Source organism: Emydura macquarii, unplaced genomic scaffold (genome assembly GCF_026122565.2).
Source record: "Emydura macquarii macquarii isolate MOO-44397 ecotype Brisbane River unplaced genomic scaffold, CSIRO-AGI_Emac_v2 contig_1876, whole genome shotgun sequence".
NCBI classification, from domain to species: Eukaryota; Metazoa; Chordata; order Testudines; family Chelidae; genus Emydura; species Emydura macquarii.
Window position 1 is genome coordinate 15,229,385 of NW_027132013.1, and position 17,367 is coordinate 15,246,751.

The following is a 17,367-nucleotide window of genomic DNA, read 5'->3' on the forward strand; positions in this document are numbered from 1 at the left end:
AAAGATTTTACAAATACATTAGAAGCAAGAGGAAGACCCAGGACAGAGTTGGCCCATTACTCAGTGAGCAGGAAAGACAATAATAGGAAATACAACAATAGCTTAAGTGCTAAATGCCTTTTTTGTTTCAGTTTTCACCAAAAAGTTTAGCAGTGAATGGACAATTAGCATAGTGAATATCAGTGTTAATGGTGTAGGATCTCAGGCTAAAGTAGGGAAAGAACAAGTTAAGAATTACTTAGACAAGTTAGATGCCTTCAAGTAGGCAGGGCCTGACAAAATACATCCTAGAATACTTAAGAAACTGGCTGAAAACATCTCTGAACATTAGTGATTATCTTTGAGAACTTGTGGAGGACAGGAGAGATTCCAGGGGTCTGGAAAAGGGTAAAATATATACTACCTATCTATTAAAAGGAAATAAGGATAACCCAGGGTTGCCAACCTTGCATTTTAGTTTTTACTGACATGAAGATCTGAAGTTGTTTTTTATTTTTACTGACATGGTAAACTTTTTACTGACACCACTAATAATACCATAAACAATACAATAATGTCACAAAAGTGTGTACTTGCTCATGATATTCTGTACACAGGAATTTGGAATTACGCAATTGTTTTAGCTATGGTTAATTGATCAATTGGGTTCTTTGGGCATGTGCAATAATAGAAACAGGAAATCGATAAAGTCATGATGAGTGTAATTTTATGATACAAGAAGTGATTCTGAATGACAACAATCAATGTCAGAATACAATATGTTTTATTTCTACCCAATTTTATGGAGATTTTCATTTATTTACGGATTTACTGACTATTAAATTTGTACATTTTTTTACTGACTGTCCATAAATTGACAGATGGTTGGCAACTCTGATAACCGAGGAATTATAGACCAGTCAGTTTAAGTTCAGTATCTGGAAAGATAATGAAGCAAATAATCGATTTGTAAACATAATAAGATAAGTAAGAGTTAACATGGATTTGTCAATAACAAATCATGTCAAACCAATTGAATATCCTTCTTTGACAGGGTAACAAGCTTGTGGATGAGGGAAAGCAGTATATGTGATATATCTTGTCTTTAGTAAGGCTTTTGATACTGTCTCACATGACCTCATAAGCAAACTAGAGAAATGGTCTGAAATACATGAGATGAAATTCGGTAAGGACATATGCAAAGTACTGCACAATAACAATTATGCAAAAAGTACGGAAGGTGTGTATATGCGGAGGAGGGAGTTATGCAAAGAAATAGATTTTGGGCTCCAGGTTCAAACAACAAGCATGTTTTTAGACAGCAGAACAAAAATACATGGATAATATTCTTTTAAACCTAATCTCCTATGTAATTTATTGTGTCTTGAATTATTACGGTAAATCTCCTACATGGATTATTTCTCTGGAACTGTTTTAAACACAATTTGAAGATCATTTATAAGTTGTATTAATAATTATACCTTGTAAATTACTATGTGATTCAAGTAAACAGTTTATACTATATTATAAACTATTAAAAACTTAAAATGAAAGGTTAACGTATAGTAATTCTCTATATTTCCAACACTTTGGAGTATTGAATTGTGTGCAATTGGCACAATTACACTATAATTTTTAATATTTGTTTATCTTTTCACCTTCAATGTAACATTTGATGAGATTGTGTGGTTGTGGCTTGTCAGAGCAAAGGATTTAGGGTATTGAGGGTCCTGGCTGAGGAATTTAATGTTCCTCCTCATGACCAGTTTTTTTTTTTTTTGCCTCTTTGTGCTTTAGTTAACATATCTAAATTAGGTGAAACTTCATTGAAAAGCAATGTAATAGATGAACTCTGAGCTTTCCTTTATATACACTACCTGCAAACCAAACAAATGTTATTAATTGGCTGACAAAAACTGTAAATGGTTCTCAAACTTTCATCTCTTGTGTTTCTTTTTTTTAGTGAGCGACAGTTGCTTCAGGAACCTTGCTGAAGATCGCAGTGGGATAAACCTTAAAGATCTGGTACAAGACCCTTCTTTGTGAGTATCTGGCTGTTAGAGCTAAGCATAGAAAAGTTACGTTATTATATCCTAATTGTCTAATTGTAATTAGGGACAGATTTAGATACAATGAAGCACACTTTGCTTTTGTGGCAGTCTGTGTACCATGTGCTGAGTCTATAATACAGGGACATGATTAGAACCACATTGTGTCTTTCTCTGAGGAGACCAAGGAAAAGGAATGGCATCATTGATTTAACTCCCAAGGAGCACAGATAATAAACGGAACACTTTGTCAGCGTAACAGTGAGAGAAGATTCTGAGCAGTGTTGTTGTTGTAAAGGAAGACACATTGTACCCATGTCCTCTTCCTCTGTTTTTTATAGGCACAATACATTATATAACTAGATTTTAATCTCCTGATTTTGAATTTACTCTGAGTTTTCTTTACCTTGGGTGACTTTATTTTCTTTATATCTGATTTGATTTTCTTCCAGCTGATTTTTTTTTAAACGCCTGTTTCTTTCAGTACTTTAGTTTTATGCCAAACAAATTCTTGGCAACTTCACTTCATGCTGGGAGAACAGATCAGTTACCAGTCCCTTCTTCATCTCATAACACAGACACAACCCTTGAAGTCTAAGGCAAGAGGCCAAAGAAGCCCAAAACTATGTGGCCATCATCCTTTCTAATCTTACTTGTTTAGTGGCCAGGCCAAAACACACATCCTTCCTCTCAGTGCTAGTCCAGTAAAGGACATTTCTGTCTGTTGTATATATCATATCTCCCCCATACAAGTCCTGTCACTAGGAAATGAACCCATGTTTAACATAGTGTCAAACATGTCTTTTCGCAGTTGCCTCCTGAAGTAATAATAAAAATGCTTTTCCCACTGCTGTAGATAGACATCCAAGTGTAACACCTGTTATAAGAAAATGTGGTCCTCTCTCTTTCTAACAGGGTTGATTGTACCTTCTTACAATATGTGTTGAACATGATTGGCCCTGTCAACATGAGCAGGTCAAAAGTTTTCAATATAGGTTGAGAAGTGGCAGAGAAGAGGCCATGTTTGAAACCTTATTTGATATTTTATTGGTAGACACGAGCACACCAATTCATTTGTCACATTGCTAGAGCAGAAAAGCTACATCGAGGCCCTGAAGTTTCAGATTGAGGGAACTAGCTGATAACGTATTTAGTGTATGATAATTCATACACAGAAACATATAAAGAAGCAGAGGGGAGAAGTAAATTCATTTCCTGAGAAGTTACTGAGTGGCTAGAAACAGGAGGCTAAATTTTCAAAAATGACTAGAGATTTTAGATGCCTCAGTTTTGTGTGTCTAATTTAAGACAACTCAAGTGACCTTGTTTTCAGCTGAATTTAACCTTGTTTTTTTTTTATTTTGGAGATGCAAATATGATTTCAAGAGCTGTACAAAGTGTACACCAGTGATTTAGGAGTCCTGTACAGCTGTAGTCCTATTACTGTTCACCATCTCTGTAGGGAATCTTTGTGTTTGTTGTGGAGTATTAATTTTTCTTTCCACTGCCTCAAAGTAATGAAATCCTCCAGCTCCTTTCCCCAGCCCATAACTTGTGTGAGAAAGATTGTAATTCATTAATTAGTTTGATAAGAAAATCAAAAATAAATTGTGACTAAATTTGTAGCATAAGTAACAATAAGTAACTGATGAGATTGATTAAAAGGTGGGGCAAGCTGAAGACATTTATTCAGTCTCAAAATCCATTATGTTTTCAAGGAAAATTATCATAATAGGTCTATTGTACAACAAACTATAATACAAGAAAGAAATAGTATTTATCTCTTCCCTCCTGAAGATGTGAATGTGTTGTGCTCTCTTTCTGTGACTTTCCTGATAGACATTCATAAGAGAGAGGGATTTAATAATGAGTAACTGTTTAAGAACACTTCTTATAAAATGTGTAATTATGTGCAGGAATGGCCAGTGGAAAATGAATGAAGTGATTTGACATACAATGCCACATTATTGAGTCTAGTCCTTTGCAAGAGGAAATCCACCTATCTGTTAAAGCCAGCTTTTTTGTCTTCTTCTGCCACCAGAGCAGTGCAAAGGAGCCAAAGCAGGGCCAATGATTGGGCCCACAATTTCAATAAAGTTTAATTAAATTATGAACAGCAGTTGGCTGAAATTATCCTGTATAATTGTTGTAGTGAATAGTGTTGTCAGTTGTTGGCTGCATGTGTATTCTGTCTGTGTGCTGTGCCGGCTTTTCTTTCATTAAGCATTGCACGGTGAATATCAAATACTCTTGTGATAATGCTGGTAGGTAGTCACCAGATTTGCAAGCTATCATACTTCCCTGGTTTTTTTTTTGTTTCTCCCTATTTGGGTGTTTGTACTGAGTATTAATTTCTAATGGCCTGGTATGATCATTCGAGATCAAAGATTGACTGAGTATGAGAAAACAAATTCACAGGGAAGGAGAAATTGCCTGTTATTATTTCTGTTGTGGTAAATTAGAAAGGACCATTAGATCAACCAGTCTGACCTCTTGTATAAACAGGCCATAGAATTTCACCCATTTACATATTGAGACCAATAACTTGTGTTTAACTAGAGCATATCTTCCAGAAAGGCATCCAGTCTTGATTTGAAGACATCAAGAATTGTAGAATCCACCACTTCTTTTGTAATATTGTTCAACTGGTTGATCACCCTCACAGTTAAAAATTTCTTCCTTAATTTTCATTTGAATTTGCCTGGTTACAGGATCTAGCCGTTTTTCAATATCATTTAGAAAATGTAAATATCATAACAGTACGCACTACTCTAGCATCCCACTGCCATATATAGCGGTAAAATCACTTCACTAATCCCCAGGTTATACATTCAAGGGATAGCCCTATTCTTCACAACATTGCACTAGGAGTTTGTTGAGTTGCTTGTCCACCCTGACCCCTAAATCCTTTTCAGTCACTGCTTTCCAGGACATAGTCCCTGTACATTCTTTGTTTCTAGTTGAATGATCTTGCATTTGGCTGTATTAAAACACATTTTGTTTCAGTGGGCCCAGCTTACGTGTGATCCAGATCGCTCTATATGATTGCACTGTCTTCATCACTATTTATCACTTCCCCAATCTTTGTGTCAGCCACAAATTTTATTATCAGTGGCTTTATATTTATTTCCAGATCTGATAAAAATTTTGATTAGCATTGGGCCTAGTACCGATACCTGCAGAACCCCCATTAGAAAAACCCTCAGTTGATGATGGCTCCCTGTTGCCAATTACTTTTTGAGATCTGTCAGCCAGTTTTAATCCAGTTGTGGAGGCCTCATCAGGATCAGGAGACACTCTCATACTATGCACTGTATAGACACATCCCTATTCCAAAAGTCTTACAGTTTAGGAATATATCAATTTAAAACAAAATACTTGATAAATGCAGATACTGCCCATACTTTAAATTAATCTTTGAGATTTCTCTTTCACTGGACTAAGGCTGATAGGCTTTGCACTCAGGTTTATAGGTGTTCAAAGACTTGAGCAGAGACCAACTTTGACATACAATTTTGCATATGAGGAGAAGACTGTTTCTTGCAGGGAGGAATTTGCTTAATTCATACACTTGCTGCTAGTGCAGATTACATGGGATTGACTGAAATATATTTTGATCTATTGGCACTAGGCTCTTAGGAATGAAAGACAATTAAAGAGAACACAGTTGCATCTAAATATAGATCTGAGTCAAGCATTTTTCCATTCTAATTTCCCTCATGCCTTGCTCCAAGTCAGTTTGCTGATAGTGTCCGAAACTACCTGACCTTATGGGAAGAGCTGAAATCCTTCAATACTATATGGATCGTAGTAGCATTTACCAGCTAGTCTGCTTGTTTGAGCAATGTTGTGGTCTCCTGAATCACACACATTGTACAAGAGAGGTTGGAGAAATGTGGAAAGCAGTCATTATAGGTAGCCTGCATTTTCTGTTGGTGTTAAGGCAGGCCTTTATGGTGAAATGAATTTTTAAAAAATGCCAGGCAGGAAAAACCGTGTAACACTCACAATAACTCCACATAATGTCACATGCTCTTTTGTTCAGTTTACTCTTAGTTATTATCGCACAATATTTAACCATTTTTAACTGTCAGAATTGCCCTTGGGTCCTCTGACAGAAAAGCCATTTATTTCACAGAGCAACTTTGAAAGAGGGATTTACCACAAGCATAATTGCCTTTTGTATATTGAATGACTTAACTAAAGGGAGGCTCTCTATAGCAGACTTCAGAGCAAACAAATACCTTTACGTATATTTTTGAAATTGGTGCATATTTTAGTGACTTTTATGTATGTGCATTACATTTTCTTTCTTGGTGTAGAAACAGAATTAGTGTACTATATTCTGATACAACTGTTAAAGGCCCTGTATGTGAAGCAGGTTTGAAAGATACACTCACCTATAGGAAGAAGGAATCTTTTTCAGATGAGTGTAAAATCTAACCTGAATTGTTTTAAAATCCAGTTCCTCTGTTCAATCTTACCGGTCCAGAAGCTTAGGTAGAGAACCTCCCAATCACCAAATGGATACAGAATAATTGGTTTTCAAGATATTGTCAGCTCTCAACATATTAGGCGCTTCCTGACTCATATCAGAACTCAGCAATTTCTCTTTTCTGCAAGGACATTGGACTTTTGCCAGCCAATAGTCTTGACTAAATAGAGAATGGAATAGGTCTCAGAAGCATGAGAGGTTTTCCACCCACACTCTGGTGTGAAGCTGCTTTTGGGGCCTACCAACAATCTGGGAGCCCATTATCCTACATATTGCAGGCCTGTCTTTACAGAAGTACAACATGGCTAGTTACTACAGGAACTACAGGACCAGGTGATTCTAAGTTGCCAGGTTCTCTGTTTCTGCAGACAGAATTCTGGCTGAACTCTGAGAGAAGCCACTAGAACCTAAGAATGGCCATAATGTGTCAGACCAATGGTCCATCTAGCCCAGTATCCTATCTTTCGACAGTGGCCAATGCCAGGTGCTTCAGGGGAAGTGAACAGAACAGGTCATCATCAAGTGATCCATCCTGCTGGCCTAGTACTAGAAAGAAGAGACACAGGCTTGGTATCCCACTCTCCAGTAGGGAGATAGATTCTAAGGCCTGGTCTACTCTCAGATTTTATACTGGTATAGCTATTGTACTTAGGACTGTTATTTTATTTATTTATTTATTTATTTTGTGCTGAAATAATTATACTGATACAACCCTAGCTTGGGCATAGTTCTATCAGTAAAAAGTGCTTATACTAATATAGCTTATTTCCCTTGTATGGGAATAAGGGGTGCTAGTGTAAGCACTCTTATAACAGTATAACTGTGCCTGCAGCATGGGGGGATGGGGACTGTAATGCTGCTTTAACTGTATTAGTAAAGTTAAAGTGGGATAACTTTTGTGTGTAAACAAGGCCTGAGCTAAAACTCTCTCTCTTCCCCCTGGGCTCTCCCTTTGGCTCCCCAAGGTCCATCAAGAAATCAGCCTAAGTCCATCTTGCTCTAGAAGCTCTGTGAGGAGATGGCATACTCAGCATGTCATGTGGGAACATACACAGGCCTGCCCTCATATCTCCAGGTGAAACTCTGCTTGCTTCAGAGGCAAGAAGAACCAAAAGCATTCCAGTTTCTCCCACTGAGGACCATTCCTGCAAAAGAACTGAAGCATCATTCCACCAGCAGCATGCCTGCATACTAGGCCAATCAATTCTTCTCAGAAAGGATTGATCAGAGGCCATTCTGTTTCTAGCACTTGCAGCTGCCAGCTCAATGCAGTTCCGACAATGGGGACTTGCAGAGCATACGAGGTGCACTGTGACCAAGGAAAAAGTAACATAAAGGTGCTAACAGGTTAAATCTTATTATGAAGAGAAAAAACTTCATAGGCACTGGGTGATGGGGTGTCCGCTCCACACTGGCAGAGAAGGGGTTAATAGGGCCCTAGGGAGGCTGTACAGGAAGTAGCCAATTAGAGAAAGGCTGGACAGAGCAGCCAATCAGGGCCAAGCAGGCTCACATAAAAAGGAGCTGCAGAGTAGAGCAGCATCAGTTGCTGCAGGGATCCCAAGGAGAGAGGACTGGGTTCCTAGCAGACTGCAAGAGGGCAATACCTTGGACAGAGCAGCTGCTAGCAGGGACCAGGAGAGCTAGAGAGAGCTCCTGGCTGGCTGCTGGGATTTGCAGGCTTGAGACCCTGAGAAGAAAGTGCTGGAGTCAGCAGGAAGTAGCACAGGGAACTTAACGCAGCAGAGACAGAGGTTAAAGAGGTGCAGTTGGATGATGTGATCCACAGGGTTCCTGGGTTGGGACCTGGGGTAATGGGCAGGTCTGGGTCCCCTCCCCCCCACTCACCACTGGGGAAGTGTCTTAATTATAGAACTGGGAGATACTTCCCCCCCTCTGCCCTGGAAGGGGGAAAATACAGACTGTGACATGACGGGAGGGCTGAGTCATTGAGAGGAAGCTGCAGTTCTTGGACTGAGACAGGTCTGCAGGTGGTGACGATGGGCAGGATACCACCAGTAGAGGGTGCACCAGGTAGCAGAGCTGATTCCTGTGATGGCCAGCAGAAGGTGCCAACATGGTGAGTGAGCCCCATAACAGGCACTAGACCATCTCTCTGATGAGAGTGCTTGTTCATTTCAAGCTGCAATTTCCAGTCCATGAGCTCCCCTACATCTTGCAGTGGTTTCTAGCTCACTGCTAAACAGCAACAGTATCAGGAGAGGCATAAGCCCTCTGCTAGCTAGAGGAGGCTGCATGACCCATAAGTATAAAGGGAAACAGGAGGCTATATTTTTGGAGAAGACAATAGGATTCTCCCTATTCGTGGAACGAGGTTTCCTTCTAACTTTCAAGTACCTTCCAGACAAAAAGTACTCATGCTCTAAAGCTGCTTCTAACAACAACTCAAATGTGGAGTGATTTTGGTAGGAGGAGGACAATGAACCCTTTGGGAGAAGTTAAATCTAGAAGAGAGGGGGGCAGTTCAAAAGTTGGTGTAATTCTGCACCCACAAACTCAGGAGAGCGGTTTTGGATGTTCTCCTTTCCCGTCTAATTTCTGTGATTCACAGGCCTTGAAACTGGGCTGCAGTTTGGATACCACTGCTATAAATGCTTACACAGCTGCATAGTGAAAAGAGCCTTCTGACAGAGAAGACCACTTCTTCAAAGCCAAATTGGCTGTTCTTGTCTTCTGAGGAAAATTAGTCTGTGGAGATGAATTCCAGAATTTTCAGCAGCCATGGATAATAAACAAATCATAATCTGTCTCAGGTTGTACCTTCTCACATCCCACCCCGATCATTCATATAGTATGATTTCTAGTGCTTTGGTAATATGCAGTGATGCCATAATTTATTGTTTTGCAAAAGACTATAATCCAGATTCAACAGAAGGGGGAAAATTCTAATGTAACTACTATTTTTTTCAAAGGAAGGGATCTAGGAATGAGAGCCAACCCTGCCTGAAGCATCAAACAGTTTCCATAAAGGTGCGAGTCACATGTCCACAATATCATCATAGGTAGAAGGCTTAAAAATGTATTCCATGCATGAGCTCAAGTATCAATAGACACTGAAGCAACTGGGTATTTTAATATGAAGCCCTTCAACAACATTTTAATTCAGTTGTCCTGCTCCAACCCGTCCAGAAGGTATAGAATTAAGATTTTTAACCACATATTATAGAAAGAAACTAGGGAGGACAGGGTTTTTAATGGATTTACAGAACTGTGACCAGAGAAGTAGCTGGTCTGTGCCCAGTCTTTCATTAGCATTTCCAGCTTTAGGATGGAATCTCTGGGGTATGTCATACAGGCAGTTAATTCAGGGGATAAGGAAGAATATTGTGGTGAAGGGACAAAAGAATGTAAAATAGGACAGAAGAAAGACTGAGGGCAAAAGAGAATATGAGATAGGGAAGTGAATACGGAAAGAGCAGGAACGTAACAATAGGTGGGGAGAAGAATAATGTGGGGGCAAAGAAAGACTGAAGAGAAGGAACAGTTGAATGTGGGGATACAAAGGAAGACTAGGATAAGAAACTACGAAAGACAGCAGGAAAGCTGGGAATAGCAGTATGGGGTGGGGTATATAGGTGTGATGTGGAGGAACAGGGGTAAGTGATGTAACAGAAGAAAGGAAACAAATAAAAGAATATGGGATGAGGGTTTGAGGATTTGGGATTATATGAGAGAGAAGGAAAATGAGGGCAGAGAAGGAGAATGCAGGGGTATGCTGAGTTTTGAACTGTAAAAGATCAAACACAAAGTGAGATAGGGGCTCAAAATCAGAGGGCAGGCCAAAACAACAATTCTATTTAAAAAACAAAACAAAAACACATTAATGATTTTAAATTCTTCTCATGTTTTTTATTTTGGGGAGGAAATGGGAGTATTCTTCCCTATCCATTTTTCTTCAGGCAGACGCTGTTGATACAGTTGTTCTCTCTTCGAGTGATTGCTCATATCCATTCCAGTATAGGTGTGTGTGCGCCCCGTGCACAGATTCCCAGAACTTTTTTCCCTTAGCTAGCTCTGTAGGGTCGGCTCAGGCGCCCCTAGACTACCGCGCTCATGCTGCGGTACATAGGACGCTGCCGACCCTGCGGCCTCTCAGTTCCTTCTTTCCGCTTGTGATGGTTGCTGGAATGTCTGCCTCTTGCATACTGCAAGTAGCATCCCTTAGTGCTATAGCTTTGTTATTCAAGTTCTTGTTCATTGTTTCATAGTGATTAGCAGTAGTTAAGTTATAAAGATAAGATAGTGCCCTTAGGGGCTAGAGCTGAGCCATGCCTGGCTCCACCGGCTTTAAAGCCTGCACCACGTGTGCAAAATCCTTCCCCGTGAGTGACCCTCACGACTGTTGCCTCCGATGCCTCGGGGAGCAACATAGAAAGGAGAAATGTAGGATCTGTAGGTCCTTCAAGCCATGGACCCAGAAGGAGAGGGACGCAAGGCTGAAGGTGATCCTCATGGAGTACGCTCTTCGACCGGACTCTGAGCTGTTGCGTTCTCCAGCGGCACCGAGCGTCTCGTCGGTGCGGAGCGCTCCACCGGCACCGTTGTCGGCACCAAGAAAGAAGAAGCGGCTGGAGGCTGCACACATGGACTCCCCCCTGCTCCCGGGACAGCAGGGGGTACAGCAGGAGATGCCCCAGCCACGTGCCGTGGAAAGTACTCGGGCACCGGCATCTCCTCGCAGCTAGCCTCCCCCGACTCCTGGGGGTGGGGGAGCGCCCCTGCAAGGGCCGTCAACACCAAAGGCTTTCGCTGCGGCATGCGCCCTCATGGGCCTGCCCATGCCTCTGTCCCCCCCCTCGGCTGAGGTTTCCAGGACCGGTGTCTTGGGGTAAACCCGCGTTGGGTTGCCCGTGGGTGGAAGAGACAGGAGTTGAGGTCTCTCCCAGACGGTCAAGGAGGGTCGAGAGTAACATAAATGTGCAGAGTTGCTTACCAGTAACTGTTGTTCTTCGAGATGTGTTGCTCATATCCATTCCACACCCACCCTCCGTCCCCACTGTTGGAGTCAGTAGAAAGAAGGGACTGAGGGGCTGCAGGGTCGGCGGCGCCTTATGTACCGCGGCATGAGCACGGTATTCCAGGGGCGCCTGAGCCGATCCTACGGAGCTAGCTAAGGGAAAAAAATTCTGGGAATCTGTGCACGGGGCGCGCACACACCTGTATTGGAATGGATATGAGCAACACATCTCAAAGAACAACAGTTACTGGTAAGTAACCCTGTTTTTTTGTCCCCTTGTTAATGGTATAGGAATCCATTTGAGCAGAGTTCAGGGATTCTCCTTGCTAAAAAGAAAGAAAAAGGAGAGGGCCATTTTGGGTGCCCCTAAATTCCAGTGTCAACGTAAAAGTATATATATAAAAAGACTAGATGGCCAAAGTCTCTGGTCTAGCCAGTTGTTCTTAGTGCTGGATTTGCAGGAGAAAGGGGCAAAGGTAGCTTTTGACCACCTTTATGTTTCCCTTATCCTATGGGAAACCCATCCAGTCCCTAGCATGATGTAGACTATTCCTGAAGGCTGCTTTAATTTTAATTTCAGCTGCCAACTGCCACAGCCAAGCCAGAAACTGCTAGAATGGAAAGAGAACCCAATTGTATCCACTTTCTTGAAGGAATGCCTCCTACACCAGGAGCTGGAGGGAATATCAGAGCTCTTAAAGTGCCTCTGTGCAGTTGGGGGATTCTCCCTGCACAGGACAATTATTATTATTTAGTTGTATTATAGTAGTGCCAGTGTTCCCCAGTCACAGATCAGAGCACCACAGTTCTAGGTACTGCACAAACACATAACAAAGAAAGGGTCTCTGCCCCAAATATCTTAGAATCAAAGTATAAGATGAGTGAGACACAACTGGTGGAACAAATAGCAAGTGAATAGAGCAAAAAGAAAGAATGAATATTGTCTGCATGATAATCAATGGTGACAGCACAGAAACAACCTAGCTATTGTCAAGTTTTTTATAAGCAATATGACAGAGGAGGGTTTTAAGGAAGGATGAAGGAATCTGGCATCCCTTTGCACAAGTTTAAATGACGATACAAGGTGCAAGGCAATGGAGAACTAGTCCCCAATCTTTTAGGGGACCCTATTTTGTGTTCCTCCAAGATAAGTTGGTATTTAGAGCAGTTTTTGTCACTGTGATCTCAAAGTCTCAACTGTCTATGTTTTCCTGTCTGTCCATATCCTAGAAATGACAGAGAAGAATCTCCATTGTCTAAGCATTAGAAGGGTTTTGGAAAATGATTACAAATGCAGCTTAGACACTAGAAAATCAATTTATCTATTAATTCTGTTTTGGCATTCCAAGCAAACATAACTGAATCCAAGAGTTACATTTCCCATTGTGTCAAAGACTGAATTAGAGAAGGATATGGGCTAAAGGCAAGCTCCTCTTTTTTTAGGAATAGGGCACATTCTGCCAGATCACTTTTGATATCATGTGTACAGAGAGCTGACTCATCTCCTCCTGAGCATTTTTGAGTAGCATTCCAGATACTTTTTTTGAAACATTATAGACTGAACATAGCAGCATTCTGTGATGCAACATTCATCTCTAGGTGGTCCCAACGTGTCAGTATTTCGTTGGGAGTCCCACAGACTGAAGTGGCAGTAATTTCTTACCTAGTAATTGGGTTTCTGTGTGATAGCTACAACATTTTTTCCTAAAATTTGGTCAAACTGCTTGAAATATTCCTCCTCCTTCTTCTTCTTTGGGTTGTCAAGGTTTCCTGTGGAGGTTTCTATTAAAGCTCTTAATACTGCTTATGCCACTGGTACTTGGCAGCCAGCAGGCCCTTTATACAGATGCAGTGATGTTACCAGAAGCTCTCTGTTCTTTTCCGTGGCGTCTGCGTGTTTTCACTTCTAGGATTTGTTGTCTCTGGCATTTAGTTGCAAAATTGCCTTGGAAAGCCATGTCTGTTGTGAGGTGCACAAGCATTCTCATGTGAGGGTGATGTAATCACCATACTCTGTATAAGGAAGTGTCCTTTCCCAGCCCTCTGTTTCTTCTACACTGCCACAGACAGCAAACAGAACTCAATCTGTCATGTCCTCGGAATTTAGTCTTTTACTTCTATATTTGTAAATAGCATAATATAGTGTAGGTTAGTTAGTGTTAGTGTAAAATGGCTTTTCCTTTTCCCCAGGATATCTATATTCCTTTTCCAGGATCATCTCGGGCCCTAAGCCTCATGAGGACTTCAAGAGGTGCATCTCTTGAGTGGTGATCATAACAGAGATTGAAGCCCACATTCGGTGTCTTCTCTGTGTGGGAGAGGCCCATTCTGTTACTCAGTGTGTGGTCTCCCTAGGCAAGGAGAGAAACACTGGAGGCTCCAGGCTCATCTGGCCTCTCAATGCCTACAGCTTGATACTTTGACAGATTCATTGGTGGTGTCAAGACCAACATCTGTGCTGAGGTTCTCTCCCATAGGATCCAGGATGTACCATACCACTTTTGATTAAGGGTTCAAGACCCGGATCTCTGCTGTTCCACTCATGAAGCAAATCCCTCACCTGGCAGCATATTTCAATTTGTGTAACAAATAAAAGGAGACTCTGCAATACCTTATCTTCCTAATTTTGTTTTTCAGTATTTCTCCATTTAATTATGTCTCCATTAACTAAGAATTTTTTCTTAGATTATTCTTTTTTGTTAGAAATTTATCTGGAATTTGTGGGAAAGGTCATAAAAACAACATACAGAACATTGTGGTACCTTCTGTATCATTCCTTAATTCTATTTCCTCTGAACAGATGGAGAGAGAGAAAGGAGGAGGAGTTTAAAAGTATCATTTAATTTCTAAAAAGAGGCAAACCAGATCAAAATGTCTGTTGACATGGACAAAATGCTGAGTGGCACACACAAAAATCTGCACATTTATGGTTAGTGTGTGCATAAACATCTACAATAACTTCTCATCTCCCAAATGCTGCTGAAAAGTCTGTGATGGTAAGAGAAAAAATGCTGGCAGTGTATGTGCATTACAATATTGCAGAGAATTAGTGGATGATCCAGTACCTAATTCTCTCTTTGGAGGCTCTTAAACTTATATTTCAGGTTGGGAAGATATAGTCCTACTGTAATAAGAAGCAGCACCAAATAAAGAAAAACATGAAAGTGTGGATTATATTTTTTTTTCACATATACAGCCACGAATGGAGTATGTCATGAGAGTTCATATAATAATAGAAAAGAATCCCATTTTTGTATGTGTTATTTAGAATTAACTCGGTACAATCTCTGATGGGTTCCATATTTATTCTTTTTCTATGACTTGTAAATCCAGTTGTCTGAGTTTTCAAATTTAAAGATGACATTTTTAACTGTTTGTGCCACAAATTCAACCTGAAATCTGAAAATCCTTCTGAATTCTTTGTCTCTTGGATTATCGCCAGTAATTAGGGAGAGACACTTTCTCTGTAGGCAAGGCTAAAGTCAATGTTCTGAATCTGTTTTTAATCCCCTTATTCGGACTTATTTAAAAACCAAAAAAACCCCAAAGAAAATGTCTTTTTGGAAAAGCTGATACTTTTTCTTTAGCATGTTAAAACTGTTTCTAAATCTGATGAGGGAAATACCTGACTGTTTAAGAACAAGGGTTTTTTTGGCATATGTTTACTGGTCTTGAAATCTAGTCATTTTCACAAAATGAGTTAAAAGGAGATTCAGGTTCTACACCTGTCTCTTAATGTCCTTGTCAATGTGGGGTTTTACAGTTATATTTTCCTATTTTTTAAACCCTTTCATTTTACTGTGTAAAAGACATACAGACAACAGAGGAAACAGAGACTTACTAAGATTCCAGTCCTGCAAACACACACGTGAATATCTTCCTCCTCCCCCCCCCCACCTTTGAATTCAGAGGGACTATTAACATTTGTAAAGTTACTCATATGTGTGAGCATTTGGAAGATCAGAGAAACAGTGAAACTGAGTATATGCAAAGTGCTGTCAAATAAAAATTAAAAAAAAAAGATTTTTCCTCCTATAATCACTTCCATTTATATTAATATTGGGTGTTACTTGTTACTTGCGATAATGGCAGGTTAAAACATTGAGACAGAAGTTTTGGGTTTTTTTTTAAATTGATGTACTTTTTTTTGATAGAACATAGCTTACCACTGACAATTTATTTCTGAATTCCAAATATATAACAAGCAGGTTCCTAGTTTGTTTTCTTTGTCTTTTCTTTCCCTTACAATCTGAGTCTAAAATGCAGTAAATTGCACATCATTTCAGAATTTGCCAGTACAACCTTCTCTCCCCCATTTACATTTTTGGTGTCATCCCACACCCTCTATGTTTTTGTTTCTCTAGCTACAAGCCTGAGGTGATCTCTAGATTCATCAAGAAACAACAACAAAATATTAAGTCTAACTTGCTTTTTTCTAGTTCCTTCCTACCTTCTCCTGAATAATTGAGATAATTACAGGTTCAAATATAATATAATTATTAAATTTTTCAACTTGATAATAAAATTATCATATAATAAGCAATATATAATGTAATTCATTTATATATATACATATAAAAAAAGAAATCGAGATAAATTTAATTTTTATAATTAAATATCCAAATAAATAATTCATTAAACAATAATTAATTCATTAAATAATCCTCCCTGACATCCCTTGCTTGATTCCCAATGCTCCAGCGCCTTCAGATACCTGCTTCCTGATACCCCTCCTTCTCACTCTCCCACTATCCTTATCCCTATTCCCTGATTTATCTGTTAACCTCTTTCCTCCCCTTCTTCCCATTAACCTGAGCCTTGTTCTGGAGCCTTGTTACCTAACAGCCCCTCCCTTCTTCCTACCATCCATCATTTCCAGGCTCCCTAATGCCCAATTTCCTGACCCAAGCATAATTCACTTCTTTCTTCCCAGTGCATCTACCCAAAGACTCTTCAGAATGCACTCTGAATTATGATTCTCAAACAGTGGGCAGGTCTGTGGCAAGGACATCTCTGCTTCCTCACTGTCTTACGGACTCCTGCCGTTTTTGTAATCTGAGCCAGCACATGCACAGGATTCAAAATTATGGGAAAGCAGGGTTCTTCACACTATTGCAAGACTTCCTGCAACAGGGGACAGTATTCTGTCACTCACAGCTAATTCACAAGAGTTGGAAATGATGCATTCCTGTATGCATTCCCTCAGATTCTTCACCTCAGGGCTTTGCAATGGAGTGGACAGAACGGGGCCAAGTTTTTGCTCCAAGCTCCAACTTGGGCATGTTAATTTTGATACTCCTGACTTGAGTTAATCAAGTCCTTCTAGTCGATAGACTGGCTCCCCTGGTCAGAGGGCAAGGCTAGATTCTAAATTCTGATCTGCAGTCTTTGTATGTGCAGGCTGGATGCTGGTTGGTAAAGCATCTTGGACAGTGATTGTCTGTAGAAAATTGTCTTGGTGAAAAACAGGAAATCTTCCTCCAGAATAATAATTTTATTTCTGCTCATTTCCATCTTGTAAGCAGTATACTGAAATATAGAAAGTTAATTATTCAGGAGGCAGGATTCCTGTAAATTTCTCTTTTTTCACTGGCACATAAGAACAGATATGACAGACTCTGTGGAGATGCACATTAAGTGCACATAATTAATAACCAAATAATTACGTGTGTGTGTGTGTATGTGCGCCCACGTATATCTCCTCTATGTATATAAAGATGTAAAGGGTATACATGATAGTATGGTATTAAAGGTTTTATCAACTTGGATTTGACAGTTGCATTACTCAGTACACAGATGAGTATATATGATGGGGTGGGATATAAAGTGTAAAGATTTTATTTACATGAGTATGAGATGGCTACATT

At 40.0% G+C, this 17,367-nt stretch overlaps 1 protein-coding gene across 21 annotated transcripts in view; it reads left to right on the plus strand.

The window, feature by feature from the left end:
• GPHN (gephyrin) overlaps positions 1-17,367 on the plus strand; it is a 604,586-nt gene that overhangs the window by 191,953 nt on the left and 395,266 nt on the right. For all 21 annotated transcript variants that reach the window (XM_067557745.1, XM_067557750.1, XM_067557759.1 and 18 more), the window contains one exon: positions 1,943-2,021. In XM_067557745.1, coding sequence (XP_067413846.1) covers positions 1,943-2,021 — 79 coding nt within the window. The remainder of the gene's footprint in view (positions 1-1,942; positions 2,022-17,367) is intronic.